Source organism: Calidris pugnax, unplaced genomic scaffold, assembly GCF_001431845.1.
Source record: "Calidris pugnax isolate Ruff unplaced genomic scaffold, ASM143184v1 scaffold10, whole genome shotgun sequence".
Lineage (NCBI taxonomy): Eukaryota > Metazoa > Chordata > Aves > Charadriiformes > Scolopacidae > Calidris > Calidris pugnax.
The window spans coordinates 1,023,147-1,047,447 of NW_015090795.1; the positions used below are offsets into that span (position 1 = coordinate 1,023,147).

General features: G+C 45.9%; 2 protein-coding genes across 2 annotated transcripts in view; one reads left to right on the forward strand and one right to left on the reverse strand.

The window, feature by feature from the left end:
* FANCM (Fanconi anemia complementation group M) overlaps positions 1-24,301 on the forward strand; it is a 114,733-nt gene that overhangs the window by 112 nt on the left and 90,320 nt on the right. Inside the window, exons 2-5 of the mRNA XM_014936762.1 lie at positions 48-412; positions 1,097-1,269; positions 1,975-2,052; positions 2,750-2,908. Coding sequence (XP_014792248.1) covers positions 48-412; positions 1,097-1,269; positions 1,975-2,052; positions 2,750-2,908 — 775 coding nt within the window. The remainder of the gene's footprint in view (positions 1-47; positions 413-1,096; positions 1,270-1,974; positions 2,053-2,749; positions 2,909-24,301) is intronic.
* Positions 6,918-18,784, reverse strand: LOC106884999 (heme-binding protein 2-like). Its single transcript, XM_014936812.1, has 5 exons — positions 18,520-18,784; positions 11,860-11,951; positions 10,371-10,512; positions 8,781-8,964; positions 6,918-8,342 (listed from the first exon to the last, which is right to left on the reverse strand). The coding sequence occupies exons 1-5, from the start codon at positions 18,746-18,748 to the stop codon at positions 8,171-8,173; spliced, it is 819 nt and encodes a 272-aa protein (XP_014792298.1). The 5' UTR covers positions 18,749-18,784; the 3' UTR covers positions 6,918-8,170.

Below are 24,301 nucleotides of genomic sequence, written 5' to 3' on the forward strand. Positions count from 1 at the left end.
GCTTGGCGGGGGGCGAGCGGGAAGACCACCACCACCACCAAGAAGAAGGAGGAAGATGAAGAAGATGATGACGACCTGCTCTTGGCAGCGGCGGCCGCCGCGGCGGACCCCAGCCCGGCGGGGGGGTTCTGCTCGGCGGCGGGTTCCATTTGGATCTACCCCACCAACTACCCGGTGCGGGGCTACCAGCTGCGGATGGCCCAAGCCGCTCTGCTGGCCAACACGCTGGTCTGCTTGCCCACCGGGCTGGGGAAGACCTTCGTGGCCGCCGTCGTCATGTACAATTTCTACCGTTGGTTCCCCTCCGGCAAGGTCCTCTTCCTCGCCCCCACCAAGCCGCTGGTGGCCCAGCAGATGGAGGCCTGTGCCCGCGTTATGGGCATCCCGGCCCGGCACATGGCGGAGATGACAGGTAGGGACGGGGAGCTCGGGGGGGGTCGCCTCAGGTGTTCGCCGTCGGGGCTGCTTGGCTTAAGCAGGGTGAAAAGCTGCATCGGAAGACAGAAAAGTGTCTTGTTTTTTAGGGTGAGAAGCTTTTGAGGGGTTACCTTTAGTTTTTTGGCCATTTTTTGGCCCCCAGGTTTAACTTACACAGCTGTAAGCCCGATGGAGTACTCGGAGGTGTTTTCTGGAGCTCTGGGGTGCAGCCCACGGAGCCTTGGGGCTTCCCCACGGAGCTTTGAACGCTTGCACAGAAAATATAGACTCTGCACGGAACTTAAGACAAAGGAAAATGGCTTTCCCCCCCCTTTTTTCCTAACCTCATGAACTGCTTACTGAATAACAGCCTTAATGACCGGCTCCCTTACCTGTCCCTAAGCGCAGGCCTCTCTCAGAGGGGGGGTGGGTTTGGTGTGGGGCTGGGGGAGGGCCCATCTTGAGCTTTCTAGCCCTTTTTTCCACAGTTCTGGATATAATGTTTTATGACAAAACATCTTCCTAGTCATTGTATTTGCCTTTTCTTCCTAAAAATGGGAATAGCATCAAGGTGCATGCTCATTTCTCAAAGCCGACCAGCCCTGTTGGCCTTCTGCTGTCGCTCTCAGGTCATGGTGTTCTCTTAACAGTTTGCTAACATTATTTCTTTAATTTTCAGGGGGAACCCAAGCCCTCAGTCGGAGGGAACTGTGGACGACCAAGAGAGTCTTTTTCCTTACACCTCAAATAATGGTGAATGATCTTTCCCGTGGGACATGTCCTGCTGTGGAAATTAAATGTCTGGTTATTGATGAAGCCCACAAAGCCCTTGGAAATCACGCCTACTGTCAGGTAATGCTGGAGTCACCGTGCTCTTGCCTCACGATTGCAAAAACACCTCCCCCCAAATCACTTACAGGATCTCCATAAAGTGTCACTGTCATCACGTATGTTCTTAGCTTTGTTTGAAGGATCAAACAGTCCTCTGCATCATCAGTGCCTTGTTTTTAAGTAAAACCTGTAGTAAAACTTGGTAAGGTGAGGTGGGAACTGTTTTTGTCTGAATAAAGTAATTTTTGTTTCAAAATATTTTTCTGACTCCAGTAATTAAAAAGGCACTTGTTTCTTTCAGATGTGTTTGTATTTGCAGGTGTTCTCTGGTGTGTTTGTGCTGTGCTGGAGTAGCTCGTAAATAGGGGAGGTATTTTTTTCATAAGGAAGTGCAGCTTTTGTTTTGGTAAAGTTCTTAGTAAAATGAGTTCGAGATTTCTTTTTGAAATTGGAGTTTGTATGGATTAGAAAAGTTTGTTGGGCTATCGTGGCTTAACCTGCTAGCAATAGGTGACCTAAAGGAAAGTTAGTCAATTTCTCTACTGGAGAAATTGACTGAATACACATGGAGTTGCGTACAGATCCTGGTTCCCATTTGGATTTAGACATACTCTTGTTAGAGTATTTTGTTAAGCCCTTTCTGCTTAGTGGATATTTTCATCAGTATAGTTTGTGTCAGCAAATAATCTCCCTTATGGATATTAACGGGCTCTTTCCTGTTCTTAGGTTGTAAGGGAACTAAGCAAATACACAGATCAATTTCGGATCTTGGCCCTGAGTGCCACACCAGGCAGCGATACAAAGGTGAGCCAAACCTACTTGCGTGGTTGGAATAATAAAGTTTCAGTAGAAGCTGTGTTTAATAACATTCCATGCAGTTTGAACAGTGTGCAGGACACTGGAGTCTGGTAGAATGGCACAGAAAAACTGAATCGGTCCATCAGTTGGGGAGGGATTGTCTTTTTTGTGCTCTAGACTTTGTGTAATTTATTTCCTGACCGTCCTAAAAGGAAGTAATACCTGCTGTTTTTTGAGGATACAAACCCACTTAACCCAAAAGGAGTATACTCTCAGTGCACAATGGCCTTCATAATCTGTTCAGTGTGCTGTCTTGGGTTAGTGTAATTCCGGCTGATGTTTTCGGTCTGAGGCAGATGGACAGCCAGATTCAGAGGAAGCCCTTTGCTCCAGGTTACTTCTCAGCAGGGATTTCATGGTGCACCCAAAAAAAAGGCCCAAGGCAGAGTTCTGTCACTCCAGCTCTGGCACAGTAGCACCCTTTTTGCATTCAGGGACTTACCATAGCGACTCTTTAAATACTAATTGAGATCTTTAAGTGGAGAGTCTTTCATTTTTCATCTATAGTCAGTAGGTACCTTTTCCTTTCAGTTATATTCAAGGCCTGCTAAAATACGGATATAGTTATTTTCATCTGATATTCACTTGCATTATCGGAGTGTTAATGACCAAATGTGTTATTTTTTTGTGGCTTCTCAACCAGGCCGTGCAGCAAGTTATTTCCAACTTACTCATTGCTCAGATAGAACTATGTGCTGAAGATTCTCCAGAAATTCAGCCTTATTCTCACGAGCGACAAGTGGAGAAAATTGTTGTTCCACTGGGTGAAGAGTTGGTAGAATTTCAGAATGCTTACATCCAGGTGAGTTTTTGCATCTCAGGGCATGCTCTAGTGCCCAAGATTATTGGTTTGTGGTGGGGTGTAGTGTGTGGGGTTTAGTTGGTGGGTGGTGGTTTTGGGTTTGTTGTTTTTGTGGTGGTTGTGTGGTTGGTTTTTTTGTTTGTTTGTTTGTTGTTTGTTTTGTTTTTTGTGGTTGGACTTGATGATCTCGGAGGTCCCTTCCAACCACTAAGATTCTGTGATTCTGTGATTTCCTTGTTGTTAAATGGACAGTGTCACTGAATATGTGATCTCCCCGTCTATCCAACATCCCTGTCTAGACCAGCAATGATTTATAAATGTAACACTTTGTTGCAATTAACTTTGCCTTTGGGGCAAAGAGAGAAACATGGTTTCAACTACGGCAGCTGCTGTCCCACCTTGCACCAATGATACCTGTTCCATTGCAATTGCTTAAAAAGCTCTGATGGAAAACTTACAACTTCGTTTTCTCATCCTCTTTCAGGAGTCCTTGCAAAAGTGACATGAGACCTAAACTGAGGGCTTCTTAATTTGGCTGAATTTAGTAGTATTAAGATACTGAGAATGACCCCACTTGTGTGGTCCTGGTTATTGCCAGCCTTACGAAAACTGTTGGCTGAAGCTTTTTCTCTGATTAAGAATATTCTTTAGAGCTTTAAGTTGTCTGTCAGTGTACTTAGTTCTCCTTGATGTCTTTCTTTTGTTTGGTCGGTTTTGGTTATTTGGGTGGGGTTTTTTTTCCTTTTTTCTCTTGAGCTTTTTTCTCTTCTTTTTTACCAGTAGGCAATGTCCAAATCCAGGAGAGGTTAGCAGGGAGCAGAACCATTAGCCAGTCAGTGATGACTGAATGGTCTGCACCTTCTCTGTAAGGTACTGAGAGATCCAGGTACTGGATATGGTATTCCATAAGACACAGCTTTGAAAAGTTTGAAATGTTGCCCAGGGAGGGTGTGGAGTCCCCTTCTCTGGAGATTTTCGAGCCCCGCCTGGATGCTCCTGAGTGATGTGCTCTGGGCAACCCTGCTTTGGGAGGGGAGTTGGACTAGATGGTCTCTAGAGGTCCCTTCCAACTCTGACAATTCCCTGATTCCTTATGTGCTTTTGTTTTTGGTAAGAGACACAAAAAAATGCAGGATTAAGTTAGTATCAGACTGTTGACCTTAGATTGTGCTTTTGCTTAAAGCTGAATGGTTTTGGTGTTTCTGTGAAGACCACTGGAAGGCAAACTTGTTCGTTCATTTTCTAGATTGAATTGGTTCACCTGTTTCCAGTCCAGTAACCTGAGTGTGTATTTAAATGAGGAAGTTCCACTGTGGAGCTAGCAAGAACTTCAAAGATAGTTTTGCATCACGTCAGGTGCCTCTGGATGCTCCTGTTGAGTGCAGGGATTTAGTCTGAGGTGTTTCACTTGAGATTTAAGCGGAAATAGGCAGATAGGTTTGGCTAATCTGGTGCAGTTGAGGAATATAGACAATTCTGGACTAAACTCTCACTGTGCCTTCAGTGGTTTCTGTTTCCCCTCTTTGATCTGGTATTTGTGTTTGTATTGCTAGTGCTTTACTTAGGAAACAGGATTTGTAGCAACTTGTGACCTCTGCTGATCCCATGCAAAGGAAAGGTGGCGAAAGGACTCGTTGTGTCTGTGACAAAAATGAAAGCCAGGTGTACTCTGCACAATAAAATCATTCTCTTTAATTTGGACAAACAGCAACAGTAAACAAGACAACATTTCAGTGAAAATGAAGGACAGTGTAAAACAGCACAACGCAACAATGCCGGCAAAATTCTGTTTATATTTGTATACATAGAGTAAGCAAGGCCCTGAGTATCACAATAGCTGGAATCAACTTTTTAGGCACTAACGCTTGTTCGAAAAATACACAGTATGCAGGACAACATTTATCTGTTAAGGCTACATCATTTAATGTACCAAAAATATGGGCGAATTCTGTTTTATTACCTTCTTTGAAGAGTGGAAATCAAATATCTTCAAATTAAAAATGTAAATCCATTAATTAATGGCTTACAAAGTAGAGCCACAGAGGGATAATAAATTCCCTATTCTGGTAGCAGGAATTAGGTAACGAAGCTTGGGGTAATGTTTTCAAGCCTTCCCAAGGGATGTATCTGAGGAATAGTAACACCTCCCTGACGTTCGCTGGTGTAACTAGGAAGTAAACTTTATTGTGTGTCAGTGAAAAACCACAATTCTTTGTGGCTGTGCTTGTGAGCACAAAAGCTGGTAGGATGTTCCATAGCCATAAAGTGTATCTTCAAACTCCAGATTAATGGGTTCTTTCTCAGCAGCAGAAGCTAATGTAAGTCAAAATAAATACTATCTTGGAATTCACAGTTTTACATAGAACACCACTGAACACTTTGCTGTGGTTAGGATATCAGCACAGTCAGATAAATACCGTATTTTTATACGTCAGTAACAAGAGTGTTTCTAGAACATACCCACAAGTAGCTGAGTCACAGAAGTATTTAGGTGCAGATGGCCTATGGAAAGAGGCAGAAGATAGAGCCAATGCTTCTCGCAATAGACATTTAAAATATAAAGTATGTACAAACTGGTACTTTATGGTGAGAGGACTGAACTGCTTCCAATAGCTATTTGACATCTGTTGTGCTAAAGAATTAAAATAATCCCTATAACTAGCAAAAGCAATCAAATTGCAGAAACTTCTTTATTTTGCCACAAAATCACGTCAAAGGCGAAAATTGTTTTTGTTTGCTCTGATAAAAATCTTGGAGGGGTGTGAGGGCAAAACAGAACCTGATATTTCATGCCTCCCTGGGCCCTCAACTCAGATTTTAAAAACTTTTTAATATCTTCCACTAATTTGTCAGCTTTCACTTTAATACTGGCTGGCATTTCCAACGATCTGAGGAAATGTTAAAAATAAATAAAAACCCAACATAAATAAAAAAATGAAACAAGAAACAATTCAACACATTGAAAAGGAAGTGTGAGTGTCTCTCTCTGGCCCTGCTCCTGTCCCGTGGACAGGCTGAGAGGAGTCAGAGGCACGAGAGGTGCCTTCAGGGGCTCGCTCTGGGCAGTGGGAGATACTGGGGTGTGTATCCAAATTGGCACAGCAGGCAAAGGGCCACAACTGCTGCAAGTGTTTCTGCTCTCACCTGCCAAACCAGATGGGATGGCTTTCTGGTTGGAGTAAGAAAGACCCCAAACCCGCAGCCTTTTTTGAGATTCCTCCCCACCAGTTTAACATCCCAGTAACGGGTGGTGATACAAGTGTCTCTGCAGGCAGGGAGAGCGGGCATTCCCAAAGGGAAAGCAAGGATTGCTTTTGCTGGTTGTTTTTTTTTTTTTTTCCTCCCCACAAAGACTATCAGTTTGTGTTTAAACGAAGCCTTTTCTCTTTCTCTCTCTCTTTGTTTTATTTTGGGTTTTGTTTGTTTGTTTCCTTTTCCTTTCCCCCCCCCTCCTTGCTGCCTGCCTGAGGAGTCTGTGTGGGCAGCCACCAGCAGAGAGCCCCTCGGGCACCCTTAAGCCCCCCGACCCTGCTGCTCACCCAGAGGTTTGAGGTTATGCACCAGGTCAGTTTTGTGCAGCAGAGAGCCTTGTGGAACCAGGAGGCTTCAACTTCTTGAGACCTGTACGTCTGTTCAGCCAGAAGTACTCCCTAAATCTGCTTTGTTTGCCAATTCCCTCAGCTGTAAACTAGCAGACACTGGCTGGGGGTGCTGTTTTGTTTGTTGGGACTGAGTAACACAAAAGCCTAAATCCTAAATCATACAATCAATAAATAACTCTGGTGATATAATTAATGACATTTTATATAAAAAGACATTTACTTCTTTAGGTATTAAGGTTAAACTCTACCATCCTATCTGCAGGGGGAGACATTGGGAAGGGATTTTTGAGAGCAGAACTCATTGCTACCCCGATCCTAAAGTGCAGTGGGTGCTGTGCAGCGCACAGCGATGCGGGAGGGCGGTGTGGGCTTCTCCCTCACAGCCTGCTGGGCTAGCAGCTTGATTGCTACCCTGATCCTAAAGTGCAGTGGGTGCTGTGCAGCGCACAGCGATGCGGGAGGGCGGTGTGGGCTTCTCCCTCACAGCCTGCTGGGCTAGCAGCTCTCTGCTTCGGGAATTATTGGATGGATAAGGGTAAAAGAAACGAACTGTAACAGGGAAAATCAGATATTAGGAAGAAAAATTCTCACAGTGAGGGTGGTCAAATACTGGAACGGGGCCTGGAGGGGTTATGGGCTCCCAGTCCCTGGAGAGGCTCAAAATCCAGCGGTGTGAGGCCCTGGGCAGCCTGCTCTGCCAGGGGAGCCAGGCCAGGAGACTGCCAGAGCTCACTTCTTGCTGAAACCTCTTCCTGTGATCCTGTGAAATACTCGTATCATTTCTAACACGAATAGTGTGGTACTGCTGGGCCGGTGCAGCAGTACTGAACAAACTACTTAGTTCAGCTGCAGTGTTTAACATTCATCAAAGTTATAAGATGAAATTGTTCAGAAAGCTGAAGAGTTAAGAATAACCACTTTCTATTTAGAAATGCCAAATATGGTCATGGGATTACTATGAGTGTGTGATTAAGGTAACCTGTAACTCTTGCTATCCAAGCTTCAGTGAGCATTAGGACTGTTCTGCCTTCTTGGTCTCAGCCCAAGGTTAGAAGTACTTTGGTTGGGTGCTCTTTTGAGGTAAGCTTATGGATCTCTGCTCCGCAGATGATGGCAGTCAGCCTTGGCCTAGTCCTACTCCTTGCTTTAATCCCAGCGCTCTAAATCTGGTAGTTCTCCCCAGAGATTAAGAGCTGAACGTTCTTTTTTTGCAGCACAGCCTGTGTGTGTGAGGTGGCCCTAAAAAGGTGTCCCCCCAAGCTCCCCCAGGGTCTGTGTGTGGCTGCTGCAGCACTGGGTGCCCAGGGCAGGGGCTCTGGGAGCTCCCTGGGACCCTCCCAGGGTCCCAGAGAAGTCTAGAGGTGCTAATGAGTGGACAAGGAGAGAGGTCTCCGTCTCCCTTATCTCGTAAAGGGAAGGTGAACTAACTTTTAAAGTGCTAAAAATCTTTGTAAAAGTAGTGTAAAAGCTGTAAAAGTTGACATAGGAAATGGAGTACCTTTCAGGTGGTGCCTCTGATGATGGAGTTGGAGTGCTTGCCTTGCTAAACTGGCTCAAAGCCCCAATCCTAACACCTGGGAGGGTTTGTGGTGTAGCCTTACGTGATTCACCTGTGAGCGGGAAGGGGTTTTTGTGGCTGAGGAGCAGCAGCAGCGGGAGGTCAGGGTCTCTGGAGGAACCAGATCTCGTTGTGGCGGTTGGCGGCAGCGGGGTTGGTGTACCCGGCGATGATGAACGTATCCTGCAGACACAGCTCGGGGCTCTCCAGGATTTCTGCCAGCAGGTTTATTTCTCTCATTATAGAGTCTTCATTGGTGATTCCTCTGAAGCTCCTGTAACAATCAATTTCATATCAAGTTCTTTTGAAAATCCAGGGTTTTTTTTCCAGAGCCTGGAAATGCTGCCTCCTAAATTATTTACTCATGTTTTGCCCACGACTACCTGACTGCGATCTCAAACACCGTAACAGTTTTTCCTGAGTGTTTTTGGTGACACGTCAGTCACAGAACAGTCTGTGTTTTGAGATGCTGTTGTATCTCACGTTTACAGATGCATCATTTTCCCAAGTAAGCTGGTAACCATTATTTCCTGAATATCCCAGTCTCATAAGGCAAAAGGCAGCTTTTAACAACTACTGAAAATCAAGTTTTAGTGTTTGTTAGCTTTTTAGAACTCGGTTTAAAAGATGTAACGTGCATTGAAAATTGTAACAAACCGAAAACTGCATCTTTTTACAGATTTTACTAGGACAAAATGAAAATATCTCTTACCTACTATAAACAATAGTAGAAGGCCATTCTTCGATGACAATGTCGGAGTCGAAAGGGTGCGGTGGCTGGTCCTGCAGCACCTCGGGCAGGTAGTACGCCACTGTCACCGCCTGCCTCATCTCCGACTGAGCTGCATTCGTGTGCACTATGGTCACTATGGGTATCGTGATCCCCAGGTACAGGCCTGAGGAGACAGACGGGACTTTTAGAAAATATAAGAGCAGGTCTACGTAGTGAGCGTGACTTCTGAACTCATGCTGAATGACATGAAGTGAGAACCACGGAGCAACAGGAGTGGCATTATTGAAAGGAATTCAGTAGGATCCAGTTTTAGAAAAAGGGGCTGTGTATTCCAAGTGGAAGTAGCATTTTATTATGGCTTGTAGTTTGTGTGTGTATATTTATATATCTAAATCCTACATGTGCAAATATTGTGCATGTGTGTCTAAAATATGGGGTTTGGTGAGCTCTCTCATCTTCATGTAGGGCAAGGAGTTTGACTTAACTTCGTTCCCTGTGTCGATCTTGTAAACCGACCTTGGGTCATGTTTTAAATATTTGGGAACAAAGAATGTAGGCAAGACAAAGGGCTGCATTGGGAATCCATTTAGGATGTGCTGTTATCAAACACATTGCTGTGTTTTTGCAATGTTCTAGGAAAAGGCTGACTGTTTTGACTGTGCTGGTAGCGGTGATGGCTGGGAGTGGGAACTTTGCTCCTGTACACATTTGGAACCAAAACTGCACTGTCCTGGAGCCAAAAGTACTTATAATTACTTTAACTGTGTTAAAGCATTAAAAGAAGGGGGAGAGCGTGGAAAATACCTGATTAAGGAAAAGCTTTAATGATCAACGTTTCTAGTTTCTTGGAAAGAAAACGAGGGGTTGAGTTGATTACAACACATGTGCTATTACAGAACAAAGCCCCGGGCATTGCACTACTTTTTAATCAACTGGAGAATTAAAAAAATGAGAACTGATGGCTGGAAGTGGAAAGCAGATTAAACTGGGCTGGAAACTAGGTGCGCATTTTTCATGCAGGCACAAGCTAGCAAGGACATGGTGGACCTGCCATTATTTTAAAGTACTTGAGTTAAAACTGGATTATCTTTCTGGAAAATATGCTTCAGCCACACAAATTTTTGGTGTCCGTTCAGATACACACCACTTGAGTATCATGAACTCAAACCAAAGAGACAAAACATCCTGGTCTGTCTTGGCTTTACACTCTGATTATGTTCCTGGAATAGGCGAATCCAGTACTGCTGTGAGAGCTAAACCACTCAAATTCTGTAACAAAAGCCTAATTTATAGCTGTCAGCCTCGAAACCAGCCAGCATCAGATTCCAGGCAGCTGCAATGGTCAGAGTGACCTTGGAAGCAGCGATGGCTTCCCACAGATGTTCTCCTCCAGCCTGTGTGCCGGGGGAGCAGCACGTGGGCTTGGGCTCTGCTGGAAGGCTGCACTGCAGGAGGATCTCCCCGTGGACAGGGTGGAGGATTTGGGAAAAGCTAATAAAACTAGCTCCCCAGTTAGGACAAGCTATGCATAAAGTTCTAAATTTAGTGTAGAATTGTGGTACTAATTACCTGAGGAATTCTGCTCACAAATGTATCTCATAAGCTTCATGAATCCAAGGCATATGCTCTGTTCATATTGTTTTTCTTTCATTTTTATACAAGCCCATTTGGCTTTTCCATACTGACGTTTTTCGTAAAGCAGGTCTCCAAGCTGCAAACACAGTAAGATAACAATTTTGTATTTTAAGTTTATCACCTAAAAAACCCAAGCAAATAAATGAAAGACAAACAGTATTTGTTGTGTACAAATGGAATAGGTTGTATTTGTATACAACAAATACATATTCTGCAGTGTTACTTGTGGAATAAGGAAATCAACCTTGTGAAGTGTGTGACCAGGAGAACAGCAAGCTTGAGGAGTAATTTTAAGTCTCAGTGTCAGCTCTACCTCAGTGCATTCCGTTTAATATTTCGTTCACTTCAAGGTCCAAGCCTCTAGTAAGGAGATACCCAAGCCCAGTGCAGCATCTGCATCTTACTGAGTACAGGAATAATTGCATCTTTTTTCAATTGTCAGTGAAACAATCTTGAAAGGAACATGTGAATTTTAATCCTTCCAAATAGAAATCAAGAAGGGATACACTGCTGATCTTGGACCACAGTTCATTCCAGCAGACTTCTAGGTAGTTCTCTTTAACGTAAGGAACTGTCATCTCTTGCACTTGCAGCATTAAATGTTTAGTTGCAAGTAACACTGAATAACGTTTTTTTTTTTATCTGCAGTTATTAGAGTAGCACTGAGAAACTGCTTTCAGGCATTTAATCACAACAGAAATAGTTAGGAGTCTCAAACTGTTTGGATGAAATACACTCATTCAAATTGTGGTATTTATAAATTTGAATTACATAGATTTATTTATAAGAAATGTAAGAAATTTGTAAGAAATGCAAGAATTCTTCATAGATGGTTTATAACGATTCTCTTGATTTGTCATGTATTTAACATTAGACGCTTGTTTGCACGTTTCCTGAGCTGCAAACAATTTGCTGGACGTCAATTTCAGTTTCTCATTAGGGGATGAGATGGGTTTGAGAAGACGGGTTTGCAAATCACTGATTTGTTTGATAATGACTCGTGATATGAAAGTACGTTTCATTTCAGATATTAATCTCTTTCAAGTGGTCTTGCTAAAGTTTGTTTAATGTGATTGTGGAAAGAAGCAAATGCATTGATTTAAATGAAAAAAAATAGGTGTTTTATTTCAAATGTCAAAATATAAGGGGGTTTTGTTAAATTAATTCTAGAGGGTCACAGGCACTGTAATTCCTGACCACCTTCTGACTCTCCTGATAGTTTCTACCTTACAAAAAAGAAAAAAATGACACATGTGAAAATGATGAGACGCTAAAAATGAGATGTAGTTACGCAGTTCTAATGCTTTGCACTTACGATGGTAAAAATCCTAGTTTGTGAAAGTGATTTTATAAAGAAACATATTTTGTGAGCTCGGTCTGAGCACTGAAAACTGCTACACCTTGGCTGGGGAGGGATCCATACCTTTTCTTTGCGCTGGATGAGGGTGAAGGGCACGGTCTGTCTCTCCTGGGGACTGTTGTTCCGCGTCAGCTGCTGGATGGGCTCGGCCATGTCTGCAAGAAAATAACACATCACCAGTGTGAGAGGTGAAGCTGGGGAAATGAGAACGAAACGTGGCATTCTGCTGTCTCTTAGCTGAGCTTCTGGTGACTTTGGGTTTGTAATGAGTTTAGTTTGTGCCTCAATATTAATAGGAAAGGTTAAGGGACTTCTGTCTCTGTGCAAATGACGTTGCTGATTGCAGCTCTGGTTCACAGAACTACTGCTGTGGAAAGTTTGTCACTTCCAAAGGGTGTTTGATGTCTAATATTCTACTTTAGCACTCCATGTTACGCACGTTTCAGTGCTACTCATTAGTGAGGATGTGTTGGGTGTGAGGCCCGTGTTGGCTCTCAGAGGCAGCAGTGCCTGAGCCACTGGTGCACGCTAAGCACGGCCAGCACTGGCCACACACTGGTGTCCTGGCTCTGCCAGTACTGCTACCCCACTGCCACACTGCTTTCCTCCCCAGTTCGCTCCCAGTTGCAGTCACTGGGAGCGTTAGGGCTGAAACTGAGGGGAGCACCATCCAGCTATGGTGTCTGTACCTCACATACAGGTAGCTCCTCTGCATGCAAAGTGCAGTTCTGGCTCTGAAGTGAAAAATATTAACTTTTTTTTTTTTTTTTTAATGCAAGCCCTTCCAGTAAGACCTCGTAGGAGGGCAGGATTTCAGAACAGAAGGCAAACAAACATCTTCGTTGTGAAGTGGAGGAGAATATGAACTTTTGTGTGTAGGTTCAGGAGATGTCACAGAACAGGACACAGGCAGGGCGGTGTCAGCAGCCAGCCCCTCAAGGGAGGTGACTCTTCTGCCCAGTGCCCGAGAAGCTGTGTTTCCTGTGCTGTGCCTGGTTTGGGGCTTGATGAACTGGAGATAACAGGGTGGAGGGCCACCCGCCTGGCCAGGACAGGGTGACGTGCACAAGGGGCTGGAGAACCCCATGTGCTCAGGCTGGAGGGGGGAAAGCGAAGGTGGGGTGTGTGGGGGGATCAAAGTCCAGAAAGCATAGATGAGGGAGGAATTTTTAATGCAAAGTCAAAGTCCAGAAAGCATAGATGAGGGAGGAGAAAAGTGTACTGTTTAGTTAAAGAAATATAAGATGAAGAAACTTAAAATTCCTCAGTGTATACTTCACCGAAGAACTGTATCTTAAGACGACATGTAATTGTTTAACAAAGAAATCAGAACATAGATTTGTGCTAATTTAACACAATTGCTTTTTGTTGCATACTAGCTTTATGCATATGTGCTGTCTGATTAGATACCAGGTACATCAGATTGAAGGGTTTGTTTCAGTTTGGAATGGACAGAGAACTGTTCACTTAAATATTAAAATTCTAGCAAAACTGAAAGGTAACTTACATAAAGGTGGGAGTAGAGCAAAGTTTCAGTGTTCTGGTTCTGCTACATCCAGCAGAAAGAAATATGGTGGTTCAATGCTCTCAACTAGTCCTAGTTACCATAAAGCACTAGTATTGATTAGGTGGAACACACACTGTGTGACTAACAGCGACACACCGTGTGTTTTCCATACTTGTTACGTTTGCTGCTGCCTGTGGTCTCAGCCTTGGGCAGCCGGAGGGCTCTGAGCACAGTCTGACACGTGGCACCACTTCTCATCTGAGCTCTCGCACTTTGGTGGCAGATCATGATGGGAAGGAGAGTGTTAATACTTGGCTGTATTGGAGCTTTGAACACCTACACGCTCGCTTACCTATAGCGAGGTGGAACTGAAGTGTGTGTTTGTGTGATTCTCACATTTGTAAGAAATTAAATAGCAAACCTATTCTCTGTTTCTAGATGCAGTGACCCCAGCAACCATCCAGTCTGTATCGATCGTTCCCAGCCAAGCTCAAAGGAGCAAATGTATTGCACTTACGTACATAGTACTAACCTATTCTAGTATTTCTGTTCTGCTGTAGTTTTGCCATTTAAATATGGATGAATTAGGCGTATTTGCAGCTATGGTTGCCCTGACGTCAGTCCTAGCTGCGGGTCATAAATAAACTCTGCTTAGGAGTTGATCCCTAGCAGACAGGCTTGGAAACTCTGGGTATAAGGTTATTCTTAGGAATGGAGAGCCTCTCTCCAAACGAGCTAGTCCCTTGCCTTTCAAGCTGAAGTAATGCAAGCAGTTCTGTGTTTTGACAGAGGTTGGGAAACTTAATTTTTACGTACAGTGTTTGAAAGTCTGGATGTGAATTTGTGCCTCATGGTATGTATCAGACACACGTGAAAAGGACTGAAGTTTCAACTGAAGTAGAAGCTTCCCTTGGGTGTTTGAAGTGCCTCGGTATCTTTAGTGCAAAAGGCAGGATGACAGGGGAAAAGAGTATTATCCATGTTCCAGAGAAGAGGAGAATTAAGATGCAGGAGAATTAACTTGCCCTAGGTCACTTAGTAAATCTGTAGCTGGGAATCAAACCTACATCTCCTGGCATCCAGTGCAGGGGCTTTAGTTTTAAGACTATTTGGAATAGTAAAGATCCTTTTAATAAAGGGAAGAAAGCTAGACTTAGTTAATCTTAAATTTTTTTTAAAAATGTAATTGAGAAACATTTAAAATGTAAGTAATAAGTGACATGTACAATTGGTCTCCTTAGAGGCTGAGAAAAAACAGAAGTAGATTAGACTTCAGCACTGAATTTTCCACAGAGTATTCAATAATTAGGAAGTGGTTTAGGACTTTAGAAAAGTTACCTCTATTTTTAGATTCCTTTACAGATAAATGCTTGTGTGTGTAGGGTTATATTCCTTTTTTTTTCCCCCCCTGCCATATTAATGCACAGGATAGGAATTACAACTAATTAAAGTCCTTTGAGGAGTTTTATTCTTCAGTTTATAACAGTATAACATTTGGATTATAAATATTTTAACCTGCACAATACTATACTATATATATAATAATTATATATAATACTATAATATAATAACAAAAGCAAGTGAGTTGCTTGATTTAGAGGCCATCTGTCAGTCCAGGCTTGCAAACACGAATACTGGTGGGACAGAGGCAAGCTGAGTAGTAGCAGTGTCACTGGGGAAAGGCTTGGTTTGATTGAATTTCAGAATTGTGATTGCAGTTGCTGCTCTAGGTAGGTGTTATGAAAGAGGCAAACCTCTCCAAAGGGCTTTGTGTAGATAAGGCACCTTTGACAGGACTTGTGCATAGCAGCAAGGCTGAGCAGTATTTAAATTGTTGTATGTCTTAATGAGTGTGGGAGTGTCACTGAAGTGGGATGTACTTGTCAGCTGTGCCCTTGACTAATGTACGTGCACATGAAGCTTTGTCATTCTGGAGCAGAGGAGATGGCCTTTGTAATGCTGGGAACCCAACCTTCAGCTGAGGAGATGGCCTTTGTAATGCTGGGAACCCAACCTTCAGCTGAGGAGATGGCCTTTGTAATGCTGGGAACCCAACCTTCAGCTGAGGAGATGGCCTTTGTAATGCTGGGAACCCAACCTTCAGCTGAGGAGATGGCCTTTGTAATGCTGGGAACCCAACCTTCAGCTGAGGAGATGGCCTTTGTAATGCTGGGAACCCAACCTTCAGCTGAGGAGATGGCCTTTGTAATGCTGGGAACCCAACCTTCAGCTGAGGAGATGGCCTTTGTAATGCTGGGAACCCAACCTTCAGCAGAGGAGATGGCCTTTGTAATGCTGGGAACCCAACCTTCAGCTGAGGAGATGGCCTTTGTAATGCTGGGAACCCAACCTTCAGCTGAGGAGATGGCCTTTGTAATGCTGGGAACCCAACCTTCAGCTGAGGAGATGGCCTTTGTAATGCTGGGAACCCAACCTTCAGCTGAGGAGATGGCCTTTGTAATGCTGGGAACCCAACCTTCAGCTGAGGAGATGGCCTTTGTAATGCTGGGAACCCAACCTTCAGCTGAGGAGATGGCCTTTGTAATGCTGGGAACCCAACCTTCAGCTGAGGAGATGGCCTTTGTAATGCTGGGAACCCAACCTTCAGCTGAGGAGATGGCCTTTGTAATGCTGGGAACCCAACCTTCAGCTGAGGAGATGGCCTTTGTAATGCTGGGAACCCAACCTTCATGCTGAGGAGAGCCCTCAGTGCTGGGCTGGGGTGTGAGGCTGGGCAGGACCCAGTGCTGGGGGCTCTGCAGTCCCCCCCCTGCTCGCTTCCTTCAGCCCACAGAGGTTATGGCTGTCCCTGGGCTGCTTAGGTGAGGTCATCATCAGAACGGGTGGAAAATCTGCAATTCCAGATGTGCAGTTTGACCTGCAGCCTTGGTGCTGGAGCTCAGCGTGAGCTGCTCTGCACACTGAGTGTCTCTCAACAGCTGTGTGCTTTAGCGAGTCCATGGGTTTGATGTGTAGCAACTTCCCTGAGCTTGCTTGTCAATGAATGTGCTTGTATTGAAATCAGAATTGAGAAATTTAAAGTAACTGCCGTGGCATGTTTTCTGCTTCTGCCGGCAGAGATACAGTGGAGTTCTCAAGCCAGGAAAGTTAGAGTTTTGCTTCCTGCACCTTTCATTTTCTGTTATGATTTTGCTGTAAGGTTTGGCACAGGCCAGTTAGTCTATAGGATTAAGATCTTGTTAACAGTGACAAATCGAAATACCAGCCATATAATTATCTGGTCACATCTCACAAAATCTTAGAATGCTTACAGTGTTCTTGTAACCCTTACAAGGTGCTAAAGAAAAGCTACAAAGCAAGGCATCTTTTGGAAAAGTATATTGTCATCATAGAACAGAACAGGTGTCAGCTTGTAGCAGTCCAGAACTATTGCCAAGAGGGCTGCTAATGTTCTTATTTTGCAGGTTTTAGCCCAGGAAATCCCCGTGCTGTTGTGACAGCGTGGGATGCCCCGCACAGGGACCAGCCTGGCAGGGAGCACTCGCCAAGGGAGCTCTTGGGTGCTCTTCAATCAGGGCTTGGGCAGTGCCCAGCTGTGGGGATGGGCACAGCAGTGACAGGAGGTGGTGTGCTCCCTGGAGATTTCCTCTCTCTTTCCTTACTGCAGCCCCTGAGGCTCGGGCAGGCTGTGCCCGGCGGGATGCCAACAGGGGTGCTGCCAGTTAGCTTCAACTTGGGATGGACCACCTAACCTGACCTGGGAAACTCTCCTAACTGTGCTGCTTGGGATGCAGTCACTCTTGATGTATAGCCCTGGACAATATCTGAAGAAAAATCTTCTATTTAGAATTGTTTAGCATTACAGAACAAACCTTTTGTAATACAGTAGCTAAAATGTGGTAAAATATTATTTTTGACATACTTTCTAGACTTGATATCCTGCCGCATAAATGTCAGTGAAACAGGGAATTGCAATTCCCAGGTATCAGAGTATTCCATGGGAAGGAATCTTGTTTTCTGCCACACAAAACTACTCTTAACATTGCAATTCCCAGGTATCAGAGTGTATTCCACAGGAATACACTTGTTTTCTGCCACACAAAACTACTCTTAAGGAGCAGCTTTGCATCTGTGTGTTCATGCCTCCTGCTTTAATTAGGGAGCCCCTCTCTCCCCTTCTTCCCTCCCTCCGTGCCCCTCCAGGCGAGCCAGGGAGCTCCGTTCAGAGCTTGCCCCTCTGGTAGTGCCCGAGGGGTTGTTGGTTTGTGCTGGTAGAACAGGAGAAAGAGGAGAGGAGCCATGTAGGCATGACTTGAAAGGGAGGTGGTACCCTCTTTGCCTTGTTGGAATCTAGAAAAAAGCTTTTCAGTGGGAGTGCTTTCATCGTGGTGGTGTCTAGTGCGGTCTGTTGCTCAGGGGTTTGCTGCTCCCCCAGCCCTGGGCAGGTGATGTGCCTGAAGGGCTCGGCAGGTGGGTCCCAGGTCCTGCACCAGCTAAGGCTCCGTTCCCCTCTGCTGCTTGCTATGAGTTATCAGACTCGGTACGGTCTTTCAGATTCTCCAGTCTTTCTTAAAATTGAAAATAAACGGTTTCTTAATAAGATAAGCCTGGGAGGCTTACTGTCAGACAGCTCAGCTGATCCTTTTGCTTGTTTACGCTGTGCCGTCTTTCAGTTCAGCCACCTTTCTGTGAAGAACTAACCCCCTGCATAGCTACGGCGAGCAGAGATTCTTAAGAGGGATACTTCTGCAGGTAGCCAGATTTAATTTGTAATGAAGACTGAAAACTCTCCTCAGCCCTTTTTAGTAACGACAGGTCAATTCCTACGGCTGCAGCCGCTCCCCTGGGTCAGAAGAGCTGTAGCTCGGGCTGTGTGTACCGGCGGTGCCGGGACCCGCCGGGGGTGTCGATGGCAACACCCCCTCACCCCAGCCCCTTCCCCGGCCTGGGGGGCGGTGGGGGGCGGGTGGGAGCTCTCTGGGGGGACAGCCCCGAAGGCAAGCTCCGTGCGGGCTCCCCGGAGAAGGGGGAGGTTTGCGGGGGTCCCGTTCCCCGCTGGGGACCCCGGCACCGCTGAAGCCGGGGGGGTGGTGGTGGTGGGGGGGAGATGGAGACCCCGCAGCTGAAGGTCAGGAGTACCGGGAAGGTTACGGTCCCGGCCGGTAAGCTCCCAACCGCCGGCTCCCTAATCCCCCCAAGCCCCGCGGGGCTGCCGTGGGTGTAAGCGGCTTAGCGCGGCCCGGCCCGGCTCTTACCCCGGGGCACGTCCACCTGGTGCCCCCTGCCCACGCTCTGCCAGTAGCTCAGCAGCCGCTCCTGCTCCTCGTCCTCCATCCGCTCGGCCTCCTCCTCCAGGCTGCTGCCGTTGCTGTGGTACGCCGAGTCGGGGCTCTCCTCCGCCATCCCGTCCAGATCCTCCAGAGTGATCATGGCCGGGCCGCCCGGCTCCGCGCCGCCGCCCATGCGGCACCCGCCCGTCTCCATCGCGCCCGGCCCGGGGAGCGGGCTGCCCGCCCCGCCGCCGCCCCGCCGCCTTATGAAGGGATTTGAGGGCGGGGGGGGGGTCCCCGCCTCTGCCCGCCCGCCGCCGGGGCAGTGCCAGCGGGAGGGAGGAGCGGCGGCCCGCACTGCGCTCCCGGCTGGCGGAGCGGGGCACAGCCCCGCCGGGATACCGCTCCCGGTGCTCTGCGGCTTCACCCGGAGCTGCGGGGCCGGCAGTGGGGACCCTAAAGTGCATGTTTCGCTCGCTATTAACTCGTCATGTTTTCATAGCTATTCTTTTTTTCCCTGCTGCTCCTCATGTCCTTTTAGTCCTTCTTTATTACAGCTTTCTTCTAATATTTTCAAACTATGCTTAGAATGAGGAGAAACTTCTTCACGGTGAGGGTGACAGAGCCCTGGAACAGGCTGCCCAGGGAGGGTGTGGAGTCCCCTTCCTTGGAGATTTTCAAGACCCACCTGGATGCTCCTGAGTAACATGCTCTAGCTCTGGGCAATCCTGCTTCAGCAGGGGAGTTGGACTAGATGATCTCTATGGTCCCTTCCAACTCTAAAATTCAATGAAATTCAGTGAATCATAGAATGGTTAGAGTTGGAAGGGACCTTAAAGATCATCTCATTCCAAACCCCTGCCCTGGGCAGGGACACCTCCCAGCAGACCAGGTTGCTCAAAGCCCCATCCAACCTGGCCTTGAACCCCTCCGGGGATGGGATGATACCTTGGCGCGAGGCACAATGTGAATCGATCCATGTCACAGGATACCTTGGCGCAAGGCACAATGTGAATCGATCCATGTCACAGGTAGTGTGGCTAAAATTCCATTTTAGTGCAGTGCAAACACTGGCTGTAGTTTGTGAGTAAGGCATTTTCCATGTAATTTTGGAAGTTGGATCATTGCTCTCAAGTGCGGGCAACCGGGCTCTTGGAGGTTCCTTCCAGGACACCGTTATTCTTGAGAAGAGCTGACTTTTTGAGGCGATGTGCAGAGGCTCCTCCTCTGCCTATCCTGCATAAATTAGTCTCAAACTTTCTCTTAGAAAACAATCTCAACTCTTTTGCTCAAGCCTTAATTATGAGAATAAATAATTGCTTAAATGAAACAAATTCTGTTTAGAGCCAGATTTCTCTATTTGTGAGAAATGCCACTGAGCATTGTGAGAAATGTGAGACAGGATCTTAAACTCCTGCCAGCCTCTATTTTAAATATCCACCCGCACAGATTCCTGCTGGGGGTTTGGTTTGTGATGCTCTTGGTAGTTGCATACAGAGGGCTGCGTTTGCTGGAGCACTGAAGGTGTGTCGTGCTCTGTGTCCAGGTGCTGCTGTTGGCTCAGACCACTAGAGTACCTGATTGCTACTGGAATTGAACAAAGCTGATTTTTGCTGTATTTAGGTTTTTTTCCTCCCCAGCTCATTAATTTTGTGTGTGATTGCTGACTAATAGATAGTCACTCTTGAAAAAGCATAGTTTTGGTAGTGCTGTATTCTTGGTGCCTTCCTGGCAGGTTATATCTCTGAATGTAAAAGAAAAATACTCAGCCTTGCACACTGAGGATATAAAAGACCCTCGGTAGGATGCTTCTTTCTGTGGCAACGTGCTGCTGTTTACTCTTACTGGAGGCAGATTCATGTAGAAAAGGCACTTTCTTATAAGTTCTGGAGTAACAGAGTCAAAATGTTCTCAGTGAAATTAATTGAAAAGTAAAAGCTGTAGGCCGCCTTTTTATTTGATAACTTTTAAGAAAAGAAAACGCTATAATAGGAGAAAATCAAGATGTTGGAAGAGGACAAACTATTATATCTTTCTGGTGATTACCAGCTTCCAGGCAAGAGGGGCATATGTTCAACGGGTAACGGATCCCTGGAGAGTGGGAAGACTGGGAAGCATCTGAATGAGTTAATATAAACTTGACAACTAAACTTTCAGAGGCACCAAGGTCATGACTAGGTTGATCAGTATTGGGTTTGGAGAATTATAAGGTCAGTTTAAAAACACTGTACCCTGCTGTGTCCCTGTTTCGTTAGTTTCATTATTGGGAAGGTAAGAAAATGTCAGTGGAAAGCTCGCACAGAACGGCTCTGTTCTCCCTCCTGTTTGGAGTTTGTCATGACTCCAGAGTTGGACAGGGAGAATAACTACAGCTGCTAGCTCCAAATGCCCTTCTCAGTTGCTTTCTCTGTCATAAACCCGCAGTTTGACTGTTAATAATTGCCCTCCTTCCCATCTTTGATGTACTCTACTATGATTTGAGAGGCTTCATCAAACATTACAATGAACTGTTCTTACTCTATCCGTAAATTTTATGTACTCTCTGTGCCTAAAACGTTTCTTTACAGACATCCTTTCACCGATGGCAAGCTTCCTGAGCTGCTCCATGGGATGTGCTCCTACGGCCGTGGGGCTGGCCGTTTTCTGGTCCCCCCTGGCTCTGTGACCACGGGCACTTTCTTCTTTGGTGGCATCTCAAGACTCTCTCGCTCAGCCCGGAGTACGGTTGGCAGAGACTAATCGTGGACTGTTCCTGGGGCTCCCTCCTGGAAGTTCCTTTCAGGAATATTAGGTTATGGCACTGACACCTCTCAAGGCAGCACACTGTGAAACCCAAACCTTTCTGGTTTCAGTCTCACAGCAAAGCAGGGAATGCTCTAGATCTTCATCTAACCTTCGTTGGGGCAGCTTTTCCTGGAGGCCTTGGCTGATTTCATGGCTTCCTGCAAAATGGGTTTGCTCTCCCCCAGGACAGTAGGATCACAATTCTATCATGAAGACTTGTGATAAATGCATCTTCTGAGCTGCTCTTTCAGGCTAGAGCCTGGAAGAAGTCTCCTCTTTCCCGTGATAAATACATCTTCTGAGCTGTCTTTCCAGCCATGAGTGCTGGGGCTAGAGCCTGGAAGAAGTCTCCTCTTTCCCCTTCTTGTCTTCCTTCACTCCCTTTGTTGAAAATTTGGAGATCTGGAGCAGAGAGTAGGAGCAGTGTGATGTCCATATTGTACATTGAAGATGCTGGACGTGGGTGAGTTGGGAGGGCAGGGAAGGGGATGAAGAAAGGGCAGCTCCATTGAGGTGAGTGCGAGTGCATAAACCCGGTCAGGTCCGTCCATGGAGGCTGGGAGCCCTTCCTGGCATTCCCGGGTGGAAGTGGACCTCGCAGGCTTTGGTTTGTGAGGGTACAGTCCTCGTAGTGGCTGGTTCCTTCTCTGCTCTCACAGAAATGCAGTGCAAACAGTTATTTATGCGTGGGAGATTTCTCGTTTTACTTGGGTAAAGAATGCTTGCAAATCTGCACTAAAATAATTAGGCCGGGTCGTTTGTTTAGAGCCTTTGTGGTTGTTTTTTTTTATTGTGGCAAGAGAAAGCAGATTAAATTTGTTTAGAGCCTTTGTGTTTTTTTTTTATTGTGGCAAGAGAAAGCAGATTAATGCAGGTTTTAGGGAGGTGCAGCTGAAAGGGCAGCAGTTCTTTGCCTTGGCAGTTCTGCCTGTACCACCCATGGGAGTCCTCAGCTCATGCCGTGGCTCCAAAGGGCAGGTCCTACACTAATCTCGGGTACGAGCTTCAAAAAATCAGCCCAATTTTGCTGGGGAAGGACTTTGTTCAGCAAAGCCTTATGTTCTTGGCGAGTGTAGTGCAGTATGGGATAACTTTACCAGTTGTCTTTTATATATTGGTAATAAATCTGTCAGCTTTTTGAACTCAATTTAGTGAGATAGAGAAAGCCATGAGTCCCAGTAAGCAATTAATTTAAATTAATTCTGCAGTTCTGTTTTTAAATGGGTAACATAACACTTAAATGTTTTGGAAAGATTGAGAAGACTTTCCAGAAGTATTATCTTTTTAATTAAAAATAAAGGTATGGAGGCAAGATAAATGTAATCGCCCTGAGTAGCGCTTGTTTCTGTATCTCTTCTAAGTAGGTTATGTTTACTGTTCCTTATTAGTTTTGAAGCTCCAGGTGACTGGATCCTGCTGTCTTTCATAATAGTCTTCCTTGGGTTGTTTTGCAGAAGCTGATTAAATCAGACAGGGGTGTACATTGAGCAAACAGTGACAATATCGTTTTCTTACATGTTATAAACTAGGTCAGGGGATGAAATATAAAAGTACATTTAATAGTAATTTCTTTTCAAAAAAGCTATGCAACCAGTATGGGAAATAATAAACCAGTGGTGAAATATGATACTTGGGTGAGCATTACTTTTTAATGAAAACATTAATTTCATTTCTGGAAAATCATGTTTGTGTTCAGAGACTGAGTCCATTTCCACTGCCAGAGACAGAGCTTCAGCTTGGTCTTCAGCCTCTCAAGTGTCCTCTCGTCCAACTGTTATGGAGTTTGATGGGAGGGTAAAATGCTATTTCAGTGATATCACATTAAAATACAAAGCACTGACTTACCCTTGCATGGTCAACATTTGCCCTTTTTTTTTTTTAAATACCTTTTTTATAAGCTGGCACAGAGATTTCCAACTCTGTCCTTGTAAAGTGACTTGTCAGTTGCAGGCCAGATCTAAAAACGATGCCATAATAACAAACTGTTTGGTAAAAGACAAAAGTTTTGAATATTAAACTCTTGAAACTAAACCAAATATGAGAAAACAATTTCTTGTGCCTTTAGACTTCCCGGTGGCTGGGGGAATGCTTTTGACTGCATTTTAAGAAAAGATCATTTGATTTACTTCCCTCCCTCCCCCTTTTCCTCTGGAGATTCCTAGTGCTATTGTATTTTCCAATTGGTGTTTGCTTGTTGCGAGTGGTTTATTTGATCTAATTAGTGCATTAGTCTTAATTAGCAGGCATGCTCTGGGGTGGCGTCCCTGGATGGTGCTTTGCAGTGCCCGGGGACCGTGTTGGGCCGTGTCCCAGTCTCCCTGCTGGTACAGATGGACCTGGGGATGGGGCTCGGGGGTGCCTGGGGCTGGTGGGCACTGGTGGGCGTTGGGTCTGAGGGCAGATCTCCTGAGAGCCGTGGGGTGAGCAGTGTCCTCAGCACCCCCCTGCCCACGGAGCTGTGCCCAGAGCCTCCCAGTGCCCCTGCGGCCATCACCCCGCTCTCCTTGGGCCAGGAGCCAGCGGGTAACCCGCCTGAGACCCACCATCCCAGCCCCAAGGCCCCTGAGCAGGGAAGAGGAGCAGCCCAAGATGCACCAGAGCATTCAGAATTTAGGCTTTGTTTCTATTATTTCTCAGCAGCCTTTATCTGTTATAATCCGCTTAGCCTGCTGACTCCAGCCAGCTGGTTTGGAGAGACCTGCAGGCACGGAGCGGGCAGCGTGGAAATTCCCCAGCACATTGTTCCCTCCCTGTGGCTGGTGCTCCCCCGAGTGCTCAGTCACCCTTCCCCAGCTCTGATTCTGGGGAGGATTAATGCTGCTGGAGCTGACGACGGCAATTCTTCCCACCCCTTTGCTCAGGATTTGCCACTTGGTGCCACGTCGGCGCCGTACACGGGGTAAGGAGCTAAAGGCAACCAAACTGTAAAAATAATCCAGGCAGCAGAGGGGAGTTAAACTGAGCTGCCCCTGCATTGAGAGGG

What these genes read in the sequence shown, in the direction of transcription:
- LOC106884999 (XM_014936812.1), bottom strand. Translation starts at nt 18,748, where the DNA reads ATGGAGACGGGCGGGTGCCGCATGGGCGGCGGCGCGGAGCCGGGCGGC. An exon ending in TCATCCAGCGCAAAGAAAAG is followed by an intron (nt 10,513 to 11,859) that starts GTATGGATCCCT and finishes CTGTGTTTGCAG; the next exon opens with CTTGGAGACCTGCTTTACGA. An exon ending in TCTACTATTGTTTATAGTAG is followed by an intron (nt 8,343 to 8,780) that starts GTAAGAGATATT and finishes TGATTGTTACAG; the next exon opens with GAGCTTCAGAGGAATCACCA.